Genomic DNA, 23,793 nt, shown 5'->3' on the forward strand with positions numbered 1-23,793 from the left:
AAACAAATCCTCCCTATTCGTGTAAAGTTAGCTATTTTTCCGAATAATCGCCCCAAAATCGAAAATTAAACATGATTTTCCTACAAATCAAACGCCAACGCATGAAAAACCCATATTGGAATCCTTCAACCGAGTTATAGAAACTTAAAATCTAAAAAAAATAATTAATAAAACCTGAAGCAAAAAAATAAAACCTAAATAAATAAAATAAAATAAAACTAATATTGAAGCAGATTAGTAAATGTGTCAACAAATTCACTGTTCTGACACAACTATTTTGTATCTAGAAATGTAAACAAAAAATAAAAAAAGAAGGAAGGAAGAAAAAGGGACGGATAGAGAGGAGTAGTAGTAGTAGTAGTAGTAGTAGTTTTGGCTTTACTACAATTGTTATGTTTGTCAACGGGTTAAAGTTGTTTAGTTGTAAGAAAATAGCGACAGTATAGTTGTAATAAAGAATAGTTGCAAAACACCCTCACTCTTCCCATCTTAAATAATAATTTCGAAATAATAACATTAATATTTCAGTGTGCAGGTCAAAATCTGCAAAAGAAGCAATTTATGTTTATTTGTTTACGTTGTTATGGGTTAATATTTATGCGCGTATGTGCAACCGGATGTCGTAAACCGGAAATTGGGTTGCATCACTCGTTACAAGGTCATTTGAGCTTTATAATTATATAGATTAAGTCAAGTTCGCACTTTAAAAATCAAATGCATTAAAAAAAAATACTCATATGACAAAAATAAATGACCAATAAGTGGTTACATTCTTAATCTAAAAAAATTTGTAATTAATTTCATCTTTCATAAATTTTTAAATATAATCATTTTCTTTTATAGACAGATTAAAAAAAAATTAGTTTTACCGCATAAAGGGAGATTATCCTCCAAATTCAATATAACTATCTAACTTTCATTTTAGATAAAGGATGGTAGCACCTATACGATAAAAAAAAAAACTATTATTTTAAAAACGTAAAGACTACACATTAGAATAAGGAAACTTTTGTTAATTCTAGAAGTTAGGCGCACCCATACAAAAAACAGTTAGGCTAAATTATTATTTAACTTGGATTTTTTTTTTTTATATAAGACTTGACTTGACTGAAAATTATCTCCTCCCACTTCTACCACGCCGAAACATACTAAATCCTATCCCAAGTGGGAGAAAAGGAAGATCATTTGTGCGGGACGCAAGCTTGTCTACAATGGGCCGCATGCGCCCCGCGGACAGCATGTTTGACATGCCTACTCGAGGGTACACCTGCATCGATATCATGTTGCTTAGACGTATGGTCATTTTGATTTTTCTCTTGTCTAGGAAGGATCTGATTATGTTGAACATTTATCCAATTTTGATACACTGTTATTTTTTCGCACACTGTTGTATCAATGAAATGAATAATGGATAACGTCTTCATGATTTATTTATTTATATCGGCCATCTTTCATTCCCAGTTATTTTGCTTTGTCCACATTTTGTGTAGATGATTAAACTTTCTATATTGTATTGTTTTTAAGTCTTTTTTTTTTTATTTTCTTTTTTGTTATCTTGAATTTTTCAGGTTTAATATAGCTGCCATTTTTTTAAAACAAAACGAGTTTTAGTTTTAGTACTTGTCCGGAACCTCTTTCCCTACGATAAAACAAAAACAAATAAAAATCTGTATGATGTACGTACCCATGACAGAAAGAAAATATTGTGCACCAAAAATCAAGTAAATTGATCAAATAGATTTATTTTTATAAAGAAAATCATTTTCAAGCAAATTTGAGTTTATTTTTATTTTTTGACTCTTCCTCTTCCCTATGTTAAGAATGGCTTTCTAAAATATCAATTTGAAGTTATTTCCCTGGTTCAAGATGTCATCAGAAGATCATTGCTCGTAGTTTAGACATAAAATTTGATTTTCTTCTTTAAAATTGAAGTTACTTAATTAGTTTACGTGATTTTTAGTTTAATAAACGAACCTGATAAAGATATAAACTTATCAAGATAATAAAAGTTAAGAGGAGCAATTCATATAATAAATAAAATAATGTAAATATTCCTAAGCTGGTTTTTAGTCTTGTATTTTTATAATGCAGGTTTTTCTTCTCTCCTGATGAGAAGCATTTAGCTTTGAAATACAATGGTTTAAAGAGTTTTTTCTTTCTCTTTTTCTACTTTTTCCTTCTTATTGATCTGATGATATAGTAAAGTTTTACATTTTTATTCCTCATCTTTTGTTTCTCATATTATATATATATATATATATATATATATATATATATATATATATATATATATATACTTGTACTTTTTTGTGGAAAAAGAAATCCCATACAGTGCTCTATTATTAGGGAAAAAACATTTCTCGAAATAAGAGCAATATATTTTTTGTATAATATATACAGGAATTTATATCGGTAGTCGGTACCGGCGGTTTCAAGCCCGGTAGTTGAGGACTGCTCTTAATGTCCGCCTCAGGCTCTCTTCAGAGAGTCGGCTGAAGAGAGCCTGAGGCGGACATTAAGAGCAGTCCTCAACTACCGGGCTTGAAACCGCCGGTACCGACTACCGATGTAAATTCCTGTATATATTATACAATATATATATATATATATATATATATATATATATTTTAAAATATAATTATCCACTATCCACTGACACACGTTTCGTCATCTACGACTCATCAGAGTGGCAGAATCTAGCGAGATTCGAAATCGGGACCCCACGGTAATGAGCCTGACCTCTTTATCCGCTGGTATCCTGCCAACTGTTTTGATATATCGCCATTATTTATTTAGATCATATTTGTTTTTGTTTTTGCGATACGTTTTTGAATGAATTCAATTATTTAGGAAAGTGCATTTTTACCTAAATGCGAGTTGGGAATAATTTTCCTTTTTGAGGAAGGAAAGATGAGGAATAAAAGTTATGTAAAACTTTACTATATATCTATGTACATAAATTCATATTCCTGTCTGTTTGTTTGATTGTTTGTTCACAATTTGATTAATGCATATAAAAGTTTCCTTATTTTACTCTTTCATTTATTTCTATATATAAGTACGATTCTTGCAATAATATACAATTAAGAGATCATGTTATTTGTGTATTACATTAAGAAAAATCGATTTTATTAAATAGCGGTATCTTAATTAATGTTTCTAGTGAGAGAATTGTTTTAAGTGTTCTATTTCTAATTGTTATTTAATAAATGTTAAACAATAGTTATATTGATAACATATTTAATTTAATTTATTTGGAATTATTATTCCAACATCGATTTTTAAAAAATTGTTTTAGGGTTATTTGCCCCTAGAAACTTTTGAACATAAACACACAAACTATTCACTAAAGCTTGAAAAAAGAATTCTGTGTAGATAAAAAAATGTTTGGCTTTTATTGTTGTTTTAAATATTAAAAAAAAACACTTATGAAAAACTGAAACGATTTCATTTGTTTGTTTTTATTATTCTTTAAACGACTATACAGAATCGGTAAATTTTTACGATGTGACTCAGTGTTATTTAACACCTAAAAAAAAAAAATAAAGATCTTCTGTCCCCTCCTCTAAATTCCACAATTTACACTTTTTTTTTTTCACGTTAATCTCATCGATTACAAACTTAACTTTCTAATTAAAAAAAAAGGTAAATTTTTATGACGTGATCTAGCATCATTTAACCCCTACAAAATAATGAAGACCTACGTTTTTTGGCCTTATACGTTTAAACAGCCTTTATAAATAATATGAAACAAGAAATTTGAAAAAAAAAAAAATTAATATTTTAGAGTGGGGGATCATTTTTCTATATAAATTTAATGCAAAATGAGCACCCACTTTTTGGACATGAAGCATTCAACGAGACATGTAATCTCTAGCATATTTTCAAGTTTACGATCGGGGGGCACATGACAAATACAGTTTGTTTTTTAGGGGGTGGGGGGGATGGGAATTACATTTGAAACCTAAAATAACAATAAATTTAATTAATTTTTATGAGACCATTCTGTACTTTCACCTAACAATTTTATAAACAAACAAACCCCAAAATATGACAAATTCAATTTTTGGGGGGTGAGGAAGGATTACATTAGAAACATAAAATGACGAAAAATTTCATTTAATTGTTTTAGAATTAAATTTTGGTAGATCTTCATTTTTTTTGGGTTCTGGCTACTTGGCTATTTTTTATCCTTTTTTTTTTTTTTGCAATGGAATGGGTATTCACCGCTATTTTTATTGAAACAAAAGTTGTAATGATTTATTTTTAATTATTTATTTAGGGGGGGGGGGTTCTTTCCAGTGCTCAATCTCCAGAAAGTAGTTTTTTCTCTTTGTATCCCTTCTGAAATATCTGGTGGAGAGGATATCACATACTTCTTCTTTTTTTGGGCGATTACATTTACATGTTTTTATCCGTTCTTTTATTTTGGAAATTGTTGCGGAGGTATCCACGTTGCCCATGATGAAAATGATTAGTATAGCAGGTGTGTTCCAAATGGAACTTCATTTCAACTCAGGCAACACCAGGTACCCATGCTAGTATATATATATATATATATATATATATATATATATATATATATATATATATATATATATATATATATATACACGAGCAAACAATTAATAAAACATGTTAAAAAATCCTTTGAAATGAGTTAAAAACATATTTAAACTGAAAAGGAAACACTAGATAAATGTATAGTCCTTAATCCGCGGAGTTTCAAAGAAATACTTTCCTTCTCATCAGAGGGTAGGAATTAGCAAAATGCGGGATCGAATTTTGCATGCAAAAGTATTTGATGAAACAACAAGTAAGTCAAAGATCTTACTTGAAAACAAAAAAGTGAAGCAGAGGGAATATGGTGAAGAAAAAGGTGATTACACATGAATCGATAGTCTGGTGGAAGAATATATATATATATATATATATATATATATATATATATATATATATATATATATATATATATATATATATATATATGAACAAATGATTAATAAAACATGTTAAAAGACATCTTGAAAAAGAGTTAAAAACATATTTAATTTTAAAAAGGAAACACATTATATAGTATGTTTATTATACAAACATTATTGGTTACATATGTGCATATACGTTTCAGTGGAAGTTTAATCTAAAGAGACCCACCTCATCAGGCCCGAAAAATGAAGTGACACTGAAACGAAAATCAAGGTTCATTTATTTTGTATATAAAAAGTTAGCTGGTTGTGATTTAAACCCTGAAAAAAAAAGGGGGGGGGTTAGTTTGTGAATGCTGATAGTTGGGTTAAGAGGTAGAAGTGCGGAAAAGAAAGGGAATAGGGAGTGAGAGGGGAGGGAGAAAAAAGTAAATATGATACAATCCAGCTTGGTCAAGGTATTGCAGCGGGGAGGGGGGGTTATGGCTATAATCTGGTTTTAGGACTAAGTTTTTATTACTTTGATCTGAAGTAGTTCTAGTTTTTATTCTCATTTTCAGACTGTCTGTTTCTGTGCTCATTTTGACATATTCTTCATCTCCTTATTTTACTGATAAACTCAATTTATTTATTTATTTTAATTTTAGTTTATTTATTTATCTATTCATATTTATTTAAGTATGTAGTTATTTTAAAATAACATACGTATATATGATCAAATTAACAATGTGTAACATATACACAGTCTTTTTTATATGATTTAAATAGAGATAGTATCATGAGAATTGCATGCTTTATATTAACGTTTATATAATAATTAAACGTTAAAACAGATGTAAATATTTAAGCATATGTACGTATAATTTTTCATATCTAATAATGAAAAGGAACCCATTTTTTTTATTTTGCAACAATTTTTGAGTACAAGGGAGGTAATTCATGATATTTCTACAATGAAGCCGTTTATTACACGGACCAGGGTTGCCAGGTTAGCTTTTTTAAGGTCAAATTTCGCGAAATTGGCCATTTATTTTTTTAAAAGCAGTTTGGCCTTCCAAATCATTTTATATAAACATTTTTTGAGAGTAATTATCAAAGAAAAAGTCATAATTAAGTAATTCAAAAAGTAGTTCGGATGTCAAAACTTGTAGATTTTTTTTCATTCTTTCATCTGTACCTCAACAAGGACACCATTCGCCCATGTATGGAATATTGTTGTCATATTTGGGCTGGTGAATCTGCTACTAGTCTCTCGCTCCTAGACAAGATTCAAAAGAGAGTCGCCAACCTGATAGGTCCTGAACTGTCATCTACAAGTACTTTAATGGTGAATGCTCTGAAGAACTGCAAGCACTTGTAATCCCTCGACGTAAATACCCCCGACTAACCTGACAAGCAGCTAAATCCCACCCCTTCACAGTAGAGATCCCTAGATGTAAGAGAGCCTTCTACTCCAGTAGTTTCTTCCCCAGAGCCGCTAGACTTTAGAACTACCTTCCGGGTCCCTGCTTTCCCAACTGTACTGACATGCAAAAGCTCAAGTTTAATGTGAACTGACATCTTGCTGCTCAACTCCCTACATAGTACCCCTGTAGCTTATGTCCCTGATAGTAGCCTTCTACATCAAAGTGGCAACATGCCTTGTTTGGGGTGAAAATGTAATAAAAATAAATAAATAAATAAAAAGTTGTTTATCCCTTCCTTAATACTAGGATATATAATATATATTTTATAAATTTATATATTTCCATATAGAGATAGGATTTTTTGACTGCATACATGCAACAACTACATAATGGTATAGATTCGTCTATATTGGTATACCTCCCAGTTCACATAAAACATTGAATTAAAGTACTTATTTATTGCTCGGCATCACTTAATTATGTTAGCCACATAGATTATTTTAGTTAATCAGTTTTGGGTATTTTATTAGTAAGTATGCAAAGTGCACTCACTTTTTTCCAGTTAATGATATATTGTGTTCTTATCCCTTCCTTAATACTATTTTAATATTAATCGGTATAGCTTGAAATGGTGTTATAGGGCAGCTAGAGGGTGGCCCCATCATTCACTTCACTAAATTGTTTATGTTAGCCTATTCTTCGACGTTTTTAGGTCAGTATAATTATTAATTAGAGGTGTACTAGCACCACTTCTTATCCTTTTTAACTTTTTCATTGGTTTATTAATAAATTTGTTAATTAATATATCCTTGTAGGGTATGGGGAATAATGGGTTTGGGATTGTAATATCTCTCCAATGAGGGAATAGTTGTTTATTTTTTACAGTTTATTTAATGCATATTCTCTAAAGTGTTTGCAGCTTATAGCTGATTCTACTTTAACATTTAGTAATTTTTCATGGTCATTAAATCTAATAATTTGAAATTTCTCCATTAAACATAAATAACAGGGTGAATTTAATGAACTACAGGTTTTCATCTTTCTAAGTATCTTCCATTCGACTAGATGTGATTTGTTTGTTTCAAGTAAGTTCCAGTAGTGCACCGAGGGTGAGGTGTTTGTACCATATACTATATTATTCATTGACAGTGTATGACCATGAATCTGCTTTTAAAAGTCATTGAGGTACTACCTTTATAGAATTTTTCTATTTTGCGTTTTCTACAGTATATATATATATATATATATATATATATATATATATATATATATATATATATATATATATATACTTGTTTATTGTTATATAAACATGCTCACATCCCGCTGCTACAAATAGCCACTTGTTTCAATCAAACAACAGATATCATCAAGCAGCGACTTGACTATTCAATTCATTGAACTTTTGAATAGTCAAGTCGCTGCCTGATGATATCTGTTGTTTGATTGAAACAAGTGGCTATTTGTAGCAGCGGGATGTGAGCATGTTTATATAACAATAAACAAGTATTATCAGCTCTTTTTATTGAGCACTATCTAACAACCTCGTTGAATTCATTAGTCCATTACTTTTGAATATAAAAAAACCCCGAGTATATATATATTTATATATATATATATATATATATATATCATCAAGGGTATGAATTCCATATAGAAACAGACATTTCTTTCTCCAACTTTACAATATGGAGAGAAAGAAGAAAAGGAAAAAAGAAGAAAGAAAACAATATACTCCTAGGCGAAGATGCTATATTCCAAAAATTAGGTAAAATTAATCAAATAATTTATTTTTAATTAAGAAAATCATATTTTTGAGTAAGCAACAAGGGACTGTCTCGCGTCGTCATCTAGAAAAAAAAGGGTAAATTTTCAGATTAGGTCCACCTCAACAATTTTCTTTTAAATGACTACTTGTAAAGGTTTTCGACTATGCTGAATACTAAAACCGCATTGAAATTTTGCAGAAATAAGTAGTTATCGAGATATAAAAAGTTGTATTATGCATTGTATTCTTTGACGGCCATTTTTACACGCGTGCGCGCGCCATAACAAATCTACTCATCTCTGACTGACACTGCACGCGCGTAAAAAAAAATGGCCACCAAAAATACAATGCATAATACAACTTTTTATATCTCGATAACTAATCATTTCTTCAAAATTTCAATGCAATTTTCGTATTCAGCATAGTCGAAAACCTATAAAAGTTGTAATTTAAAAGAAAATTGTGGAGGTAGACCTAATATAAAAAAATACCAAAAAAAGGTACACAAGTCCACAATAATTAAAACTTACGAGATCAGCCTTGTAATGCTACCGATTTCACATTAATCGCTTTAAGTTGTTTAAAGATGATTTTCTTTATAAAAATAAAACTACTTGACCACTTTACATAATTTTTTGGGAATATGACATTTCCGTTCCGTGACGGACTCACCCCGGGTGCCGGCGGGTGCGTAGATATATTTTTTTTTTAATTAGGTTGAATTCTAAATAAGAACCTTTGATTTTTGTTTCCTTTTTTTTTTTTTTTAACTAACACGTGGCTTTAAGTAAAAAAAAAAAAAATGAGTGTTTGACGATAACGAAGTCTATTCCACCGTAAAAAAAGTCAAATCGACTAAGATATTTATCAAATAATGTTGGCTATGTTGTGTTCTTCTGCACATGAACAAGTACCCACTGCCTCTACCATTGAGTCATATCGAGAGTTATCTGCCCTTGGTTTCATTGACGCTCTCCAATCTTCCCTCGACTTCTCTTTTTCTATTTCGCATTTTCAAGTCCAATTTTTTTGGCGCAAATCTCTCAGCTTCATTTTGAATTTTGTAGCAGATAATTCTCAGCGAACAAATGTCAAAAGAAATTAACCAGCAGGTTAGTTAAATATTCACCAAATCTTTCTTGTTTTTATTTTATTTATTCGAGCAATTAAATGCACTAATAAAGTACGTGGCACCACGAGGTTAGAGACCGGGTCTTTTCTTTTTTTCCGTGTTACTTTACATATGGCGCTATTATAATAGAAAAAGTAATAAAAATAATTGATTCAAACTGGGATCAAGGAGTAGTATCTGTTTTATTTATCATCAATCAGAGAGAGAGAGAGAGAGGTGTAATTTTGGGGGATTCGCTGCGTATTCAGGTTTGTGTATGCTTTCAGCGTCCTAAATTCTCTTTCCAAAAAAAAAAAAAAAAAAAAAACTCATTCGGTGCGTTTTTTTTTTTTTTTTTTTTTTTTTTTTTTTGTAATTTTTAAATTAAAATTTAAAATGTAGGATTTAATTTATTATCGTTTTTTCTTCTACCTTTTTAAATTTTAATATTAAATAAATTGTATAAGGAAGTTTTTTTTTTTTTTTTAACACCAGTAAAGTAACAAATGATTTGTTACAAATCTAAGAAAGGTGCTTGTGCACTTGTTACCATGCTGCTGAAATAATAACATTATTTCGAAAGCCATTCTTAACATCTGGAGGGGGGGTGTAAATTCTGTACTTTCACCTAACCTTTAAAAAAAAAAAGGTAAAACTATACAAACACCGTGACAGCGAATTAACCCTAACCCAAATCTAACCCCTAACCCCTAAACCTAAACCCTAACCCTAACCCTAATCCTAACCCTAACGCTGTCACGGTGTTTGTATAATAATACCAAAAAAAAAGTATCGTAAAACTTGAATTTAATTTAAAAATACTACAGTGTCTTGTCCTCGATCAGTGGATGAGAACTCCTTTTAGATTGAGGTAACTTTAATTTTGGCGCTTATACACTATTCGGACGAAATTTCAGAAATCGTAATATTGAATTTCACATGAAAACAATGGTATCTACGTATACCTCGTATTTTTTAAGATGATTATATCAAAAAATTACGAAAATCCAAAAAGTAGAAAATTATTTATTAAAGAAAATAAAAAAAAAAAAGAATTTGATAAAAACGATCGTAAGACGCAGGAGAGTTCAAAAAAAGGGAGTAATTTTCCGTTTTGATTTAAACAAGATTGCGGCATTTTTTCACCTGTTAACACCATTAAAGTTTTGTTTAATAATTCAGTAATATTCAGGTAATTTTGACGGCATAATTTAGAAGCTACCATTGTAACTTATTAGAACTAAAAAAAAAAAAAAAATCAGTGGAAACCATTTTTTTTTTTTTTTTTTTTTTTTTTATCTGAAAACTATTTATCGACTATAAAATCTCGTCCCAATTCTGGAGAAACGCCCTAATTTTTGTTCCTATCCAGAGAGCGCCCCTTTTTGGGGAGCTGGATTTTCCCACATTAAAAACCGACCTTGTGTCTAACTCGGCCCTCAAATAGGTACTATAAAAAAAGTTAACATGTGCATAAGCACCAAAAAGAACAATAGATCTACATTGTAAATCTTCGTAAAATGAAATAATTTGTGCTTATGTACTTTTGTTACCGCACTAATTTTTTTAAAATAGTATTTTCAAGTTAAATCGAAATTTTATCTTTTGGTCAATGTCAAATTTCTTTCTAACTCCTCAAAAAACTTTAAAATGACGACTTTTAAAGATTTTCGGTGGTGCTGAAAACGAATATCACATTTAAATTTGGGAACAGATAAGTAGTTTTCATGATATGAAGAAATTACTTTTTGAAAAAGTGGGGGATCACTTTCCTATATAAATTTAACGTAAAATGAGCACCCATTTTCTGGCACCTAGTAATTTCTTCATATCATAAAACAAATTTAACTGTGATATTCGTGTTCCGCACCCCCGAAAACCGGCGCTGTTTTTTTTTTTTTTTTACTAAGAGATTCGTTCATATTTTATCATAATTTTGGACGCTAATTATGCTGTGAGTAAGTTATTTTCGTTCTTTTTCATTATAGAACTTGTATAGTTGTTAGCAGGTGCTTCTACAGTTTAACATTTCACAAAAATTCTGTTTACATTGGGGGTGGCGTTGTGGCGGCCGCCACAACACCCCCCTCTTCCTAATATAAACAGAATTTTTGTGAAATATTAAACGATTCTTCTGCTTTAATGGTTAATGGCACGTTAATTACGGAAAAACGGTTAACTAAACTACAGAAAGCACCTGTTAAAAACTATACAAGTTCTATAATTGAATACCAACCTCAAAAAAGCAAATAATAAAAACGAACGAAAAACAAAAGTATATTTTTTTGTAACCGCTTGTGTAAGCTTACTGATAGCATTATTAGCGTCCTAACTTATGAAAAAATGGACAAATCTCTTTAGTAAAAAGCAAAAAACAGCGCTGGTTTTCGGGGGTGCTGAAAACAAATATTAGTTAAATTTATTTAAGAATCAAGGAACACACACATACACAAGCATAAGCATCATCATTCCGCAAACACCTCAACCAACACCTGCAGAAACACTAATACATCTATTAAAGTCGATATCTTAACCACAGAACGCAATATTTGGAATCTTCGCATAAAAGAATCATTACTAATATCTAAATTACGGTCAGAACTCAACAACAGACTGGAGCTCGGATCTTCATTCATTATATAACTTTACATATGGCTCCCACCAAAGACTTACCATTACAACCATAACCCATTAGAACAGGTACACCACTGCACATCACTCCCACCCCAACTCACAGTCCAGATAGGACCTTACTACAAGCCCCCTCCCATATAAATATATATATATATATAAGAAATTTAATAAATAAATAAAAGACAGCAGTATATATTAAAAACAAAAAAAATAATAAAAAAATAGCTAACTGAAGTAACATAAACCAAATAAAAAAAAACCAAAAAAACCTTTGATTTTAAGCTAACCCACCTATTAAAACCGTATAACACTAACAACAAAAACAAATAAATTAATAAGCAATAGCAATAAAGATATAATTGGGGTAAAAAAAAAAAAAATGTCTCATCTATTACCACTTATAATTCTATGGAAATAAATAAATTAACAACTTCCAAGGAATGTCATCCTAGTGCCCCCTTCCACCTATCTTCCTGCTCCTGGCAACACTAACCTAAACACCTGGGAGCGCACTACCCAGCACCCCACCTCCCCTCCTCTCTCACATCCCACCCCCTACTTTTATCCTTCAAAAGCTAACAGGCCGCAGCCTACTTGCGACCTACCTGGCCTAGATAAACCAAGACATCCCACATATCAGCAGAAAAAAAAAAATAATAATAAAGACAACAAAATAGAGAACATACAAAATTAAAAAAAGCTCACGCTTAAGCAACAAGTTATAAACTAAAAAAAAAATATATAAATAAATAAAAATATAAACATGTTAATTACTTAATCAGACCATACATAAATCCTCCCCTCCTCACATTTGCTCCGAGGCCCCACATAGCTATCCAACTTCCGCTCCACCATCTAGTATGCTTTGAATCGATCTGTTACGTCCACCATTTTAAAAGGGAATTTTTTTCCGAAATTAATGATGGATATTGTCGCAGACATAACAAGTAAGACATTTTTACCTAATACAACTGAATAAATATATATATATATATATATATAATGTAGACATATATGTATGTACTTATTGATTTGTAAATTGCCACTTGTTTTCGTCGTCTTTTCCCAACAACGACTATATTTCATTCCTCGCATTGTGATAGCCTTCTAAATCTCTACTACATACCTATCCCACACAATGCTTCAAGCAAACTATATATCAATCCTATCAGTTAAATTTGTCTTGTATAAAGAAATTATTAGGTGGTTAGAAAGTGGGTGCTCATTTTACGTTAAATTTATATAGGGAAGTGATCCCCCACTTTTTTGAAAAGTGATTTCTTCATATCTAGAAAACTACTTATCTGTTCCCAAATTTAAATGTGATATTCGTTTTCAGCATCACCGAAAATCTATAAAAGTCATTTTAAAGCTTTTTTAGGAGTTGGAAAGAAACTTGACCTATCTTTTTTATTAAGTGAAAGTAGAGCGTAGTTAGAAAACACCCTCCCCTCCCCATGTTAAGAATGGCTTTCTAAATAGCATTATTTCAGCACGGTAACAAAAGTGCATAAGTACCAAATAATTTTCTTGAAAAAAAAATCAGTAATAAATGAAATTGGTACGTGTACACTTATTCATCCGTGCTGAAGTTATGTTATAATTTAGAAAGCCATTTTTAACATGGGGAGGGGAGGGTGTTTTGTACCTATTCTGTACTTTAACCTTACAATTTAATAAAACAGGTATCATAAAACTTTAATTAAATTTGAAAATACTATTTAAAAAATAGCGCGGATCAATAAGTGCACTAGCACCATGAAATCTATCTTCTATCTATATATATATATATATATATAATATATATATAATATATATATATATATATATATAAACTTGCAGAGGTACTCAGCATTGTCTGGGTGTTTGTATGTGTGTATGTTGGGAGGGGGGGGTTAAAGCAGAACAAAAAGGAAACTTAACCCTGTTTAAATATTAAAAAAACGATGTTAAACTTAAAATAAATAAAACAAAAAAACAGATTTTTAAAAAACCTTTCTTGGACATACAAAAACTCTTGCGCGCATTTTGCCTTTTATTTATATATATAGATGGCAAAATGTGTGTGTGTGTGTTTTTTATGTCTCACAAAAACTTCTGACAGACGCATCGAAACATGACAAAGCTGGCATCGTTTTAAACCTTGATCTTTTGGATGACAAATATCGAAGAATTGGCCAAAAAACATTAGTTCCTTCACCCTGAACTGGGCAGTTTTCTACAAGAAAAGGCCGCTTTTTTTTGCCTATATTTTCGCAAGTCATCATCTCCTTTCGATTGACAAATCTGAATTTTAACGGTCGCGCCTTCCGGTTCTGCCATGGAGGCATCGACTAAGATGTTACTATTTTTTTTTCCTTTTTTGCATTGTGGGTTCGAGCCTGCCTGCTACTACCACTTTTTTTTTTTTTTTTACACCTCTCTTCACCCAAACTGACTCATGTTCTTCCCCCCCCTTCATTCTATCACCTGGTTTCTTACATCACCTCTATATACCCGGGCATCGTCGGGTACCCTCGCTAGTTTTATTGTGAGAAATTAATCTCACAAACTCAATACTCCCTGGCAGAGGCAAACATAATTCCACGATTACAAAATCATACCTTTAAACTTAAATTTTATTCAGTTATAACATCAAAGAAAGGTTATTAGTCCGGGTACAGTCCTTGCAAAACGGTGGGTCAGTTTTGCCTCCCAAATTGGGAGCCAGTAGTTAACTCCCTTTGTTGGAGTGGTAGCGTGGTTTTTCCTTCGAAAAGGTTCATGATAATTCATGGTGTTCTCGGCAAGAGTTCTGGTGCCTTTAATTAGGCATAAATCGAGTCCCTTGGGATTCTAATTGAATTGAGAAAAGTTCAAACATTTAGGTGATATAAACATGATGAAAATGTTCAAATGATGCCATCCTCTAATTGGGATATCTTCGGCACAATATAAAGGTTTCTCTGCTTGTAGAGATCTCGAGTCCCTTTTCACCAAACATTTAGGTGATATAAATATAAAGAAATTGTTGCGGCTCTATTCTCAATAAGGCATTCTTCTCAGAGCCGACTTTTGGTGAGTCTCGCTTGCCGGGTGTTTTGTCGTAGACTGAAAACAAAAAAGGTGCCAAGTAATTATCTTGGCCCATACAAATTAACCAATCACAGGCTGCCTACTAGAATTGTACGTAGGCGGCTTAAAGCATGAAATGGCATTGTAACTAGAATTTTATCACATTATATAAGAGAAAAAATTGGGTCAAACGTTATTATTGGCGTGTAAAAAACAAAAAAAAAAAAATGATTGTAAAAGCATATTAAATTACCTCGCCATGTTAAGAACGGCTTTTGGACCCCCCCCCAACCTCGAAAGCCGTTCTTGAAAGCAGTTATCTCCCCCTGATTTCAAGCATCTAAAGGGTTAATTTACAGCGTGCAACTTACCAAACTTTTGGGTGCTTATATACTTTTGTTATCGTGCTAATTTTTAAAATAGTATTTTCAAGTAAAATTTAAGTTTTATCTTTTTTTTTTTTTTTGAGAATAGTTAGGAAACAACCCCCCTCCCCATGTTAAGAATAGCTTTCTAAATGTTATTATTTCAGCACCAGGTAACAAAAGTGCATAAGTACTGAATTTTGTTTTTACTTATTATTATTTTAAACTTTACAGTTTAATCAAGACATTAAAAAAAAAAAATGAAAATATTGAAAAAAGTTATATGGTATGTACCCGATATGGAATTAAGTTCTTCGGAAAAAAAATTTGGTCAATGTGCTCCGTTACGCCAACTAAAGACACCTCAGCATTTTCTTAAAAAAAAATTTCAACATTTATAGATTTTCAGGTATACTGCAAACGAATATTGCAGGGAAAATTAGCACAGATAAATAGTTTTCGAGACGTAAATACCTGTATTAAGCAATGTAATTTCTAGTAGTTTGAATTGGCCGCCATCTTTGTTGTTGCAATGAAATGGTTTAGTGAGCATGTGCAGACGAACAGTGAAGTTAAGTCTACAAAATGCAAACGTTTATTCAACGTCATTTCTAGCTAATTCCACCCCAAAAATTATTTTCAAAATTCAAATTCAAGAAATTTTGGTCAATGTGCACTGATTGTCTAACCTGTTTATTCCGGAAGCCATTCTTAACATAGGAGGTTGAAAATAAGAAAATGCCTTTTGGAATAACCTCTTCCCGACCTTCTCATGTTAAGAACGGCTTTTGGAATAAACACCCCCAACCTCGCCATGTTAGGATCAGCTTTCGTAATAAACCTACCCAACTTCACCATATTAAGAATGGTTTTTGGAATAACCCCCCTCTCTGCCCCCCCCTCCCAATCTTCCCATGTTAAGAACGGCTTTTGGAATAAACACCCCAATCTCACCATGTTAAGAACAGCTTTCGGAATAAACCTACCCAACCTCCCCATGTTAGGATCAGCTTTTGGAATAAATACCCCATGTTAAGAAAGGCTTTCGGAATACCCCCCCCCCAATCTCCCCATGTTAAGAACGGCTTTCAGAATTATGCTGAAAAAAAAACTGAGGGTTTGCCGCTTTCATATGCCACTTGTTCAAACATGGCCGCCAGTGATTTACATTTCAAAATACAGGTATTTATATCTTGAAAACTATTTGTCTACACTAATTTTCCCTGCGATAAGTCTTTTTAGGATACCTATGAAAGTCGTGGATTTATCGAAAAATGTTGAGGCGTCTTCAATTGGCGTAACAAAGTATTTTGATAAAAAATTTCATTTAATTTGATCATTTTTTTTTTTTTTGACAGTGTACTGAAGATAGCTATGTTCAAATTTTTTAACCATGAGGACGGCAGGAAGTCTAAAGTGCCGGCACCTCCTCCCTATGTTAAATAATAGCTTCTCTTCCTTCCTCATGGTCTAAAAATGGAAACCTGGCTACCTTTTGCTTGGTGTCATAACAAATTGTTTTTTCCGCTACTTGATCAAATTATGTGAATTTCTTTTTTTTTTTTTTTTTTCCCGGAGAACTTAATTCCATAACGGGTACATACAGTAACTTTTTTCAGTTTTGCAGCCTTCGATTTCCATTATTCCGAAGAAGTACTATAAATATAAAACTTCCTTTTTTACACAAAGGAACCACCATTTATCAAGTTCTAGAGGCCACTCGAGCATAAGGGTTAATGGATGTACAGTAGTCAATGGGGAAAGTATAGTAATCGTTAGTAGTGGAAATTTGGTAAATTGGATTATTTTAGGGAATGGCTCAAGAACTTGTTTACGTTGGACTCTAAGACAACCATATTGTAGTCAGCTGGAAAGCAAAAAAACAAAAGAGTTCTACAGGCGTGCAGTTTTAAGAAAGAAGCTTTCTTCATGGAATGTATGTTTAGGCTTAGGCACAAATAAAGAGTAGTGGAAATTATGTATAGTGGTTTCAGCTAGATGAGTGTTTTTTGTGAAAGTCAGACCAAGGGGGACCATAGAGTGGAGCTCAGATTTGCACTTGCCGTGAAAATAACTATGGCGCAGAGACAGGCTCGCAACGTCTCTTCTGTGGGAAAGAGGTTGCAGGGAAGAGAAAAGGCCATCCACTAATAGGCTACGGAGTCTATTTTGAACTCTGTCAAGGCAAGATAAGCTAGCAGCTCCTGCCCAGATGTGGCAACAGTACTCCATCCTTGGACATACTTGGCTGTTATACAGGTAGAGAATTGCATCAGCAGTGAGATATCTACTGGAGCGGTAGAAGGATCTAACCATTTTTCCAGCAACCTTGGCAACAGATTTGATGTACATGTTACATCTCAGGTCAGGAGTAAAGGTTAGGCCTAGAAGCTTGTCAAAACATGAAGCCTCCCCAAGACGAGGGCCATTCATTTCAATTGATGCCAGATGAGAATCAGTTAGAGGATTGATGATGTAAAGATAGAAGCTTGATTTTAGGTGCATTAAAATTAACCAGCCACGTCTTCCCCCACTGAACCACGCGCTCAAGATCAGAGAAGAGAGAATCTGAGAGAACATCATCATTTACAGTCTTTGATGTGTTGCTGTAGATGGTCGTGTCATCAGCATAGATGTCAACGAATAATTTAAGTATGTGTTTAGGGAGATCATTGATGTAGATCAGGAAGAGAGTTGGGCCCAGGATGGACCCTTGAGGGACTCCAGCGTTAATACTGCAGGCCTCTGATTTTTGTCCATTGACCACTACTCTTATGAGCCTATCAAAGAGAAATGATTTACTAATTGAGAAAACATTTCCAGTTATACTGTAGCTGGAAATCTTATGAAGTAGGCCTTTATGCCATACTTTGTCGAAGGTCTTTGATATGTCAAGAGCAATTGCCCTAGGAAGGAAGCCTTTGTCAAGAGATTCACTAATCCTATGAGATATAACTGTTAGCACATCTGCGGTAGATCTGGCAGAACGGAAACCATATTGCATGTCACTAAGAAGGTTATTTCTGCTGAGGTGGTTGACTATTTCTCTATTTAATATGGATTCCAGCAACTTACTCATGACACACAGGAGACTTATTGGTCTGTACTGAGAGGGAGATGACTTAACACCTGAATTCTTAAATATACGGCCATACTGATGAGGTTTTCCAGTGATTATCGATACTCTCCAGATGACTGTCTAATGTCAGTGATTTTGTTCTTGTTTAAGATTCAACACTTCTTGTATTTCAAATTAAATAAACACTTTAAAATAAGTTAAAACAAAAACTTATCCAGTTATGTAGAAGAGTCCTTTATCTTGCCTTTGGTAACATTTATTTGTTATATAGTTTTTTTAAATTGTTTTTTTTTTTTTGATTAACCACTTTTTAGTTTTGTTGGATGACGTCATAAAGCTACCATTCTTTCTATATGACGTCATCCATTTTCAAGTGTGTGTATCTAGACTATATTTCTTTTAGTCTTTTCCAAGTCAATCTAGCTGAAATTTTGTATGGACTTCTGCTTTGATAAGGTGTAGCAAACTAAGTGTTATGATATCCATTTTTAATGCACATTAGTTAGGCATTAATAGAAATTAGTATTTAATGCAAAAATGAGCATAAAATCATATTTAATCATCAATTTGGTATAAAACCTTAATTCTAAGTCAACGGCTATAACTTTTGACCCCTTTTTTAACAGGCTAAAAAGTCTATATATATATATATATATATATATATATAGAGAGAGAGAGAGAGAGAGAGAGAGAGAGATTTTGATTTTTTTTAAACGATATGATGGTTAGCATCTCCACTTTGGAGTCAGGTGGGTTTTTTTTGTTTGTTTTTTTTTTTTGTTGTTTTTTTTTTAGAAAGTCACCCAATTTTTATTTGGGCATAAACAAATATTTTATTATTTATTTATTTATCTTTTAAAAACAGTAATCTACGGACATGCACACACATATATATATATATATATATATATATATAGCATCAATATGCGTTGAAAAGAAATCAAAAAAGTGCTTGATCGCAGTGGGAGAGCTAAAATACAAATTATTTATATATAAAAACTGTTACATATTTCAGAAACAGACCATACTGAAATAATAATCTTATTTAGAAAGCCATTTTTAACACAGAGGCTTTTTTTTTTTTTTTTTTTTTTTTTTTAACAATTACTTTTACCTAACACTTTATGAATGAAAGATACTATTTGACAATTGTCGGCTGTCGGTGGTTTCCGTAATCTGCCTGAAATATGCCAAATGAGAATATGGTCTCTATTCTGCATCCACCAAATGCCAAAAGGGACACTTCGGATTATGACGAAAATAAAACTTGTCTCTGTCTAGAAAGATTTCTCTCTTACTGACCAATGATGGAAAAGATGAAGTGTAGTATCAGAGCAGGTACTACACTTGGCACGTAGCCAAAGGGACAATTTATTTAGTCAAATAAATATTACAAAATTTCCATTGTTTGAGGTTTTTTTTTTTTTACATGGAGATCGCCACTTATCAAGGTCCAGAAGCCACTCAGGGATAAGGGTTATTGTGTGTACAGTAATCAATGGGATAGTATCGTACTAATAGTTAGTATCGGAGATTTCATAAAGTGTCATTATTTAAGGGGGCGTTTCATCAGGAATTTGTTTATGTTGGACTTGAAGACATCCAAGTTGAAGTCAGGAGGGAAACAGGCAAGCGGCAGAGAGTTCCACAGGCGTGCACTTCTTAGAAAGAAGCTTTCTTCATGGAATCTACGTTTTGATTTTGGCACAGATAAAGAGTGGGGAAAATTATTGACCGTGGTTTCAGCTAGACGGGTGTTTTTCAAGAAAGATTGGCGAGCGCGTACCAGAGATTGGAGCTTTTTTTCTTTTTTTTTTTTTTTTACAACAAAACCTTCTTGCTTTTAACCTACCTGGTTAACCTGGGTTCAATGAAATTTTATTTTCAAAATATTTATAGCCCATGAGTGATTAGGGGGAGTGAGAAAATCTGCAAACACCCAAAAAGAATGAAAAATAAAGAAAAGGTCATGGGTGACGTAGACTTAATGTCATCCGTTTGCCAGTCATAATATATTTCCTGTTCAATGAAATTTTATTTTCAAAATATTTATAGCCCATGAGTGATTAGGGGGAGTGAGAAAATCTGCAAACACCCAAAAAGAATGAAAAATAAAGAAAAGGTCATGGGTGACGTAGACTTAATGTCATCCGTTTGCCAGTCATAATATATTTCCTGATAATAATCATTTGTTTTTATATGCCCCCTCTCACTTCTCCTCTCTTATCTTCTCGCTACTTTCTCTCTTTTTACCCCCTTTCCATTTTGGGTGGTCTAGTATACTGCTAAAATTTTGTGCATGTTATTTGCTTGTCATTGTGCATATTTCATCTGATGTGTTGAGAGAAATGGATGACGTCACAACGAGTAAATATTGGCTTAAGTAAAGGCTGAATGCTAAGAGCAGTAGCATGAGGAGACGAATAACAGAAATAAGAGAGAGGGGCAGTCAGTAGACAAAACGACAAATTCTTAAAGTCAGTGGTGTTTTCCTTGATAGAAGCGTTGATTGAATTTTAAAATTAAATATGTATGAAAATATGTTTGAAAGCCAAATTACAACGAAATATTATGAAAATAAATATTTATTTGTTTAAAATTAATATTGTAGCGCAACACGTCATATTGAGAATCTTATACATTTTTTTCTTGCCTTGATGTTAACATCATGACGAGAGAAAAAAAATGTATGTTTCTGAAGATGGCGTATAGCGCCGAAATATTAATTTTAAACATGAAAATATTTATTTTCATAACCTTTCCACCTGAACTGTTCTATATATTTGCGTTGTAATTAGGCTTTCAAACATATTTCATACATATTTTATTTTAACAAATTATTAAGATAAAAAGATAGTAATATTTACTTTGAAATTAATGACATCACAAAAATATTTTTTTTTTTTTCAAAATCTGCCATTTTCATTCTTTATGACGTCATCCATTTTCAAGTAAATACTAAAAATCATCATCAACCAATGTCATTAAGAAATTTTATTTTTTATTTTTTTTTTTTTTAGATAAGAGTACATAAAGAAAAAAAACAAAGGAAAACATTTTAACATTTTTTTTGTATTTTCAACTCCAAAAATGGTAAAATATTTTACTTTTTTTTTTTTTTTTTTTTTAACAAAAGTCCTTGTCTTCTTTTACTAGAAAATAATAAATTTGAGTTACGTGCCCTTAGCTACTTTCTAAAATCTGGCTTAGATTTCAAAAAAAAAAAAAAAAAAAATTGTTTACATCAAAGAAATCTACTGTCGATGAAGAGAAGACACTCTAACATATGTAAGATTTGTGACAATGTATTGAAGTGAAACTTGGCCGGTGAGAGTTGAGGTGATGCGTTGCATGGAGAGAAATCATATGAGAATGAAATGATGAATGTGTAATGTGAAATCTTTAAGATAGATCAAAGGAAATTAAATCTGGACAGTGTAGGATATGTTTCCCAAACAGGAGACTTTGATGGTATTGTCACATCGAAAAAAAAATGGAATATAGAACAGTTCAGGTGGAAAGGTTCAGTTGGTAGGGGAAAGCCAAAGAAAACATGGGACAGAATGATAAGGATGGACTTCAGGGAAAAGGGGATAAATAAAGGTAATTTTTAAGTCAAGTTCTAAAAAGGCTATATAATGGTAATTTTAAAGGATTTTTTGAGGGTGAAAAGATACCGCACCTTTACTGAAACATTTTATGGCTGTAAAAATGTCCAAAAATAGGCTCTGGATGATCCCCTTAATGTGTGACCTTTTAGGGAAAATATCACATAGTCCACTACACAATTTAGGTTATTACCTTTTCAACAGACCTTCATTTGTTAAATTCTGATCAATAGTCGTTGAGATTTGGAACTTACAAAATAGCCAAAAAAGGTAGTTATATATATATATATATATATGGATATATCTATACTTGTAGCCAAATTGATTATTGAAATGCTCATATCTTTGGTTCTATGTGATGAAACTACGTGAAAATTTGCAGGCTTTTTGAAGATTATAATACTATTCTATGTTTAAAATTTTATGACAATTGATAAAAAAGAACCTATATTTTCAAATCAATATATTTGTATATATAGTTTTCTAGCAGGCAGCTTCAGTTTTGCTGCTTCAGTTGTCTCCTGTGTGGTCTTGCCGGTCACTTATATATACTAGCAGGGAGACTCGATGTTTCCCGAGATTGAATGATGATCAAGAAATATTTCACACTCTTATTGTCATCAAAATTTGTGAAATCGCCTGGGAGGAAGCTTTACATGCCTCCGTGCATTAACTTCGTTCAAAATATGTTATTCTACACTGCACTCTAGATAACCTACTGTTTCTTTTTATAAAATTATTTTATACTAGCGGGGGTACCCGGCGTTGCCCGAGTGTTTGTTTCCGGGGGGGGGGGGTTAAAAAATGTTATGGTAGGTAAGTAGGAAGGATCAAACCCGGAGTCATGAGTAAAAGTAGGAAAATAAAGTGTGAAAAAAAAAAACAAAAAAAAAAACATCTGCAACGTTAACAGTTCGGCCACCAAGAAAACTCCATTCCACTTGTTTAGGAAAAAAAAAAACAAAAAAACATCTGCAACGTTAACAGTTCGGCCACCAAGAAAACTCCATTCCACTTGTTTAGGAAAAAAAGAAAAAAAAAAAAAACATCTGCAACGTTAACAGTTCGGCCACCAAGAAAACTCCATTCCACTTGTTTAGGAAAAACAAAAAAAACAAAAAAAAAAACGACTACGGTAGGTCGGCGCGAACGTGAAAATATAATGTGAATTGTCCAGCACGCTAACCACTACGCCACAGAGCACTGCAGCTTAGTTTAGTGATTTTAAATAACTTCACATGAAAGAACTACGAAGCCAAACTGGTGTTCTCTTCTCAACTGTTCCTTGTGAACGATCCCCAAACGGTGTTAAGTGGTGGCAGGGGGAGGAGGAATTTATTAGAGAGAAAATATTTTACCACTTCCATTGATCTTAACCGATTTTGGCTGTGACTTCTCAGCAGAAAAAGTATAGAAATCTAAGATTATCGAGGAATTTGAGAAATAATAAGCCTATAACACACCTCAGATATTGTTCTGCCGTTTGTGCATATTATGTTTGCATGAAATATCTTGATTTTTAATCCTATTAAGGTCAAAATCCAACGGGAAAAAATGAGCTCATTTTATTTATATAGAGATAAACTTTTTTCCAGTTAACGAAAAAAAACCCAGAAATTTGTGTGCAGAGTTTGAACCTACAGATCACTTCATGCAAAAAAGAAACAAAAAAAAAAAATATCAACTTACCCTGAGAATTTTCACAGCCTGTTGTTCTATCATTGTTGCTAAGCGACGACATGGAAAAAATGGCTTTACCAATGATAAATTAAAATAATGGTTTCGATTATCGAGGGTATTCTGAGACAAAACTTAACTAAGATCACTCCCAGACTTATACACT

The 23,793-nt window shown here is 32.3% G+C and overlaps 1 protein-coding gene across 2 annotated transcripts in view; it reads left to right on the forward strand.

The window, feature by feature from the left end:
- Positions 1-9,009: 9,009 nt before the first annotated feature.
- Positions 9,010-23,793, forward strand: part of LOC145263794 (proteasome activator complex subunit 3-like) — a 52,918-nt gene continuing 38,134 nt past the window's right edge. Inside the window, exons 1-2 of one of the 2 annotated variants that reach the window (XM_080120854.1) lie at positions 9,010-9,211; positions 21,363-21,435. In XM_080120854.1, coding sequence (XP_079976980.1) covers positions 21,433-21,435 — 3 coding nt within the window. In that variant the 5' untranslated portion in view covers positions 9,010-9,211; positions 21,363-21,432. The remainder of the gene's footprint in view (positions 9,212-21,362; positions 21,436-23,793) is intronic. The other variant, XM_080120853.1, reaches the window with a different exon arrangement.

The sequence above is a fragment of the Euprymna scolopes genome, chromosome 39 (assembly GCF_053919585.1).
Source record: "Euprymna scolopes isolate OS-2025 chromosome 39, ASM5391958v1, whole genome shotgun sequence".
NCBI classification, from domain to species: Eukaryota; Metazoa; Mollusca; class Cephalopoda; order Sepiida; family Sepiolidae; genus Euprymna; species Euprymna scolopes.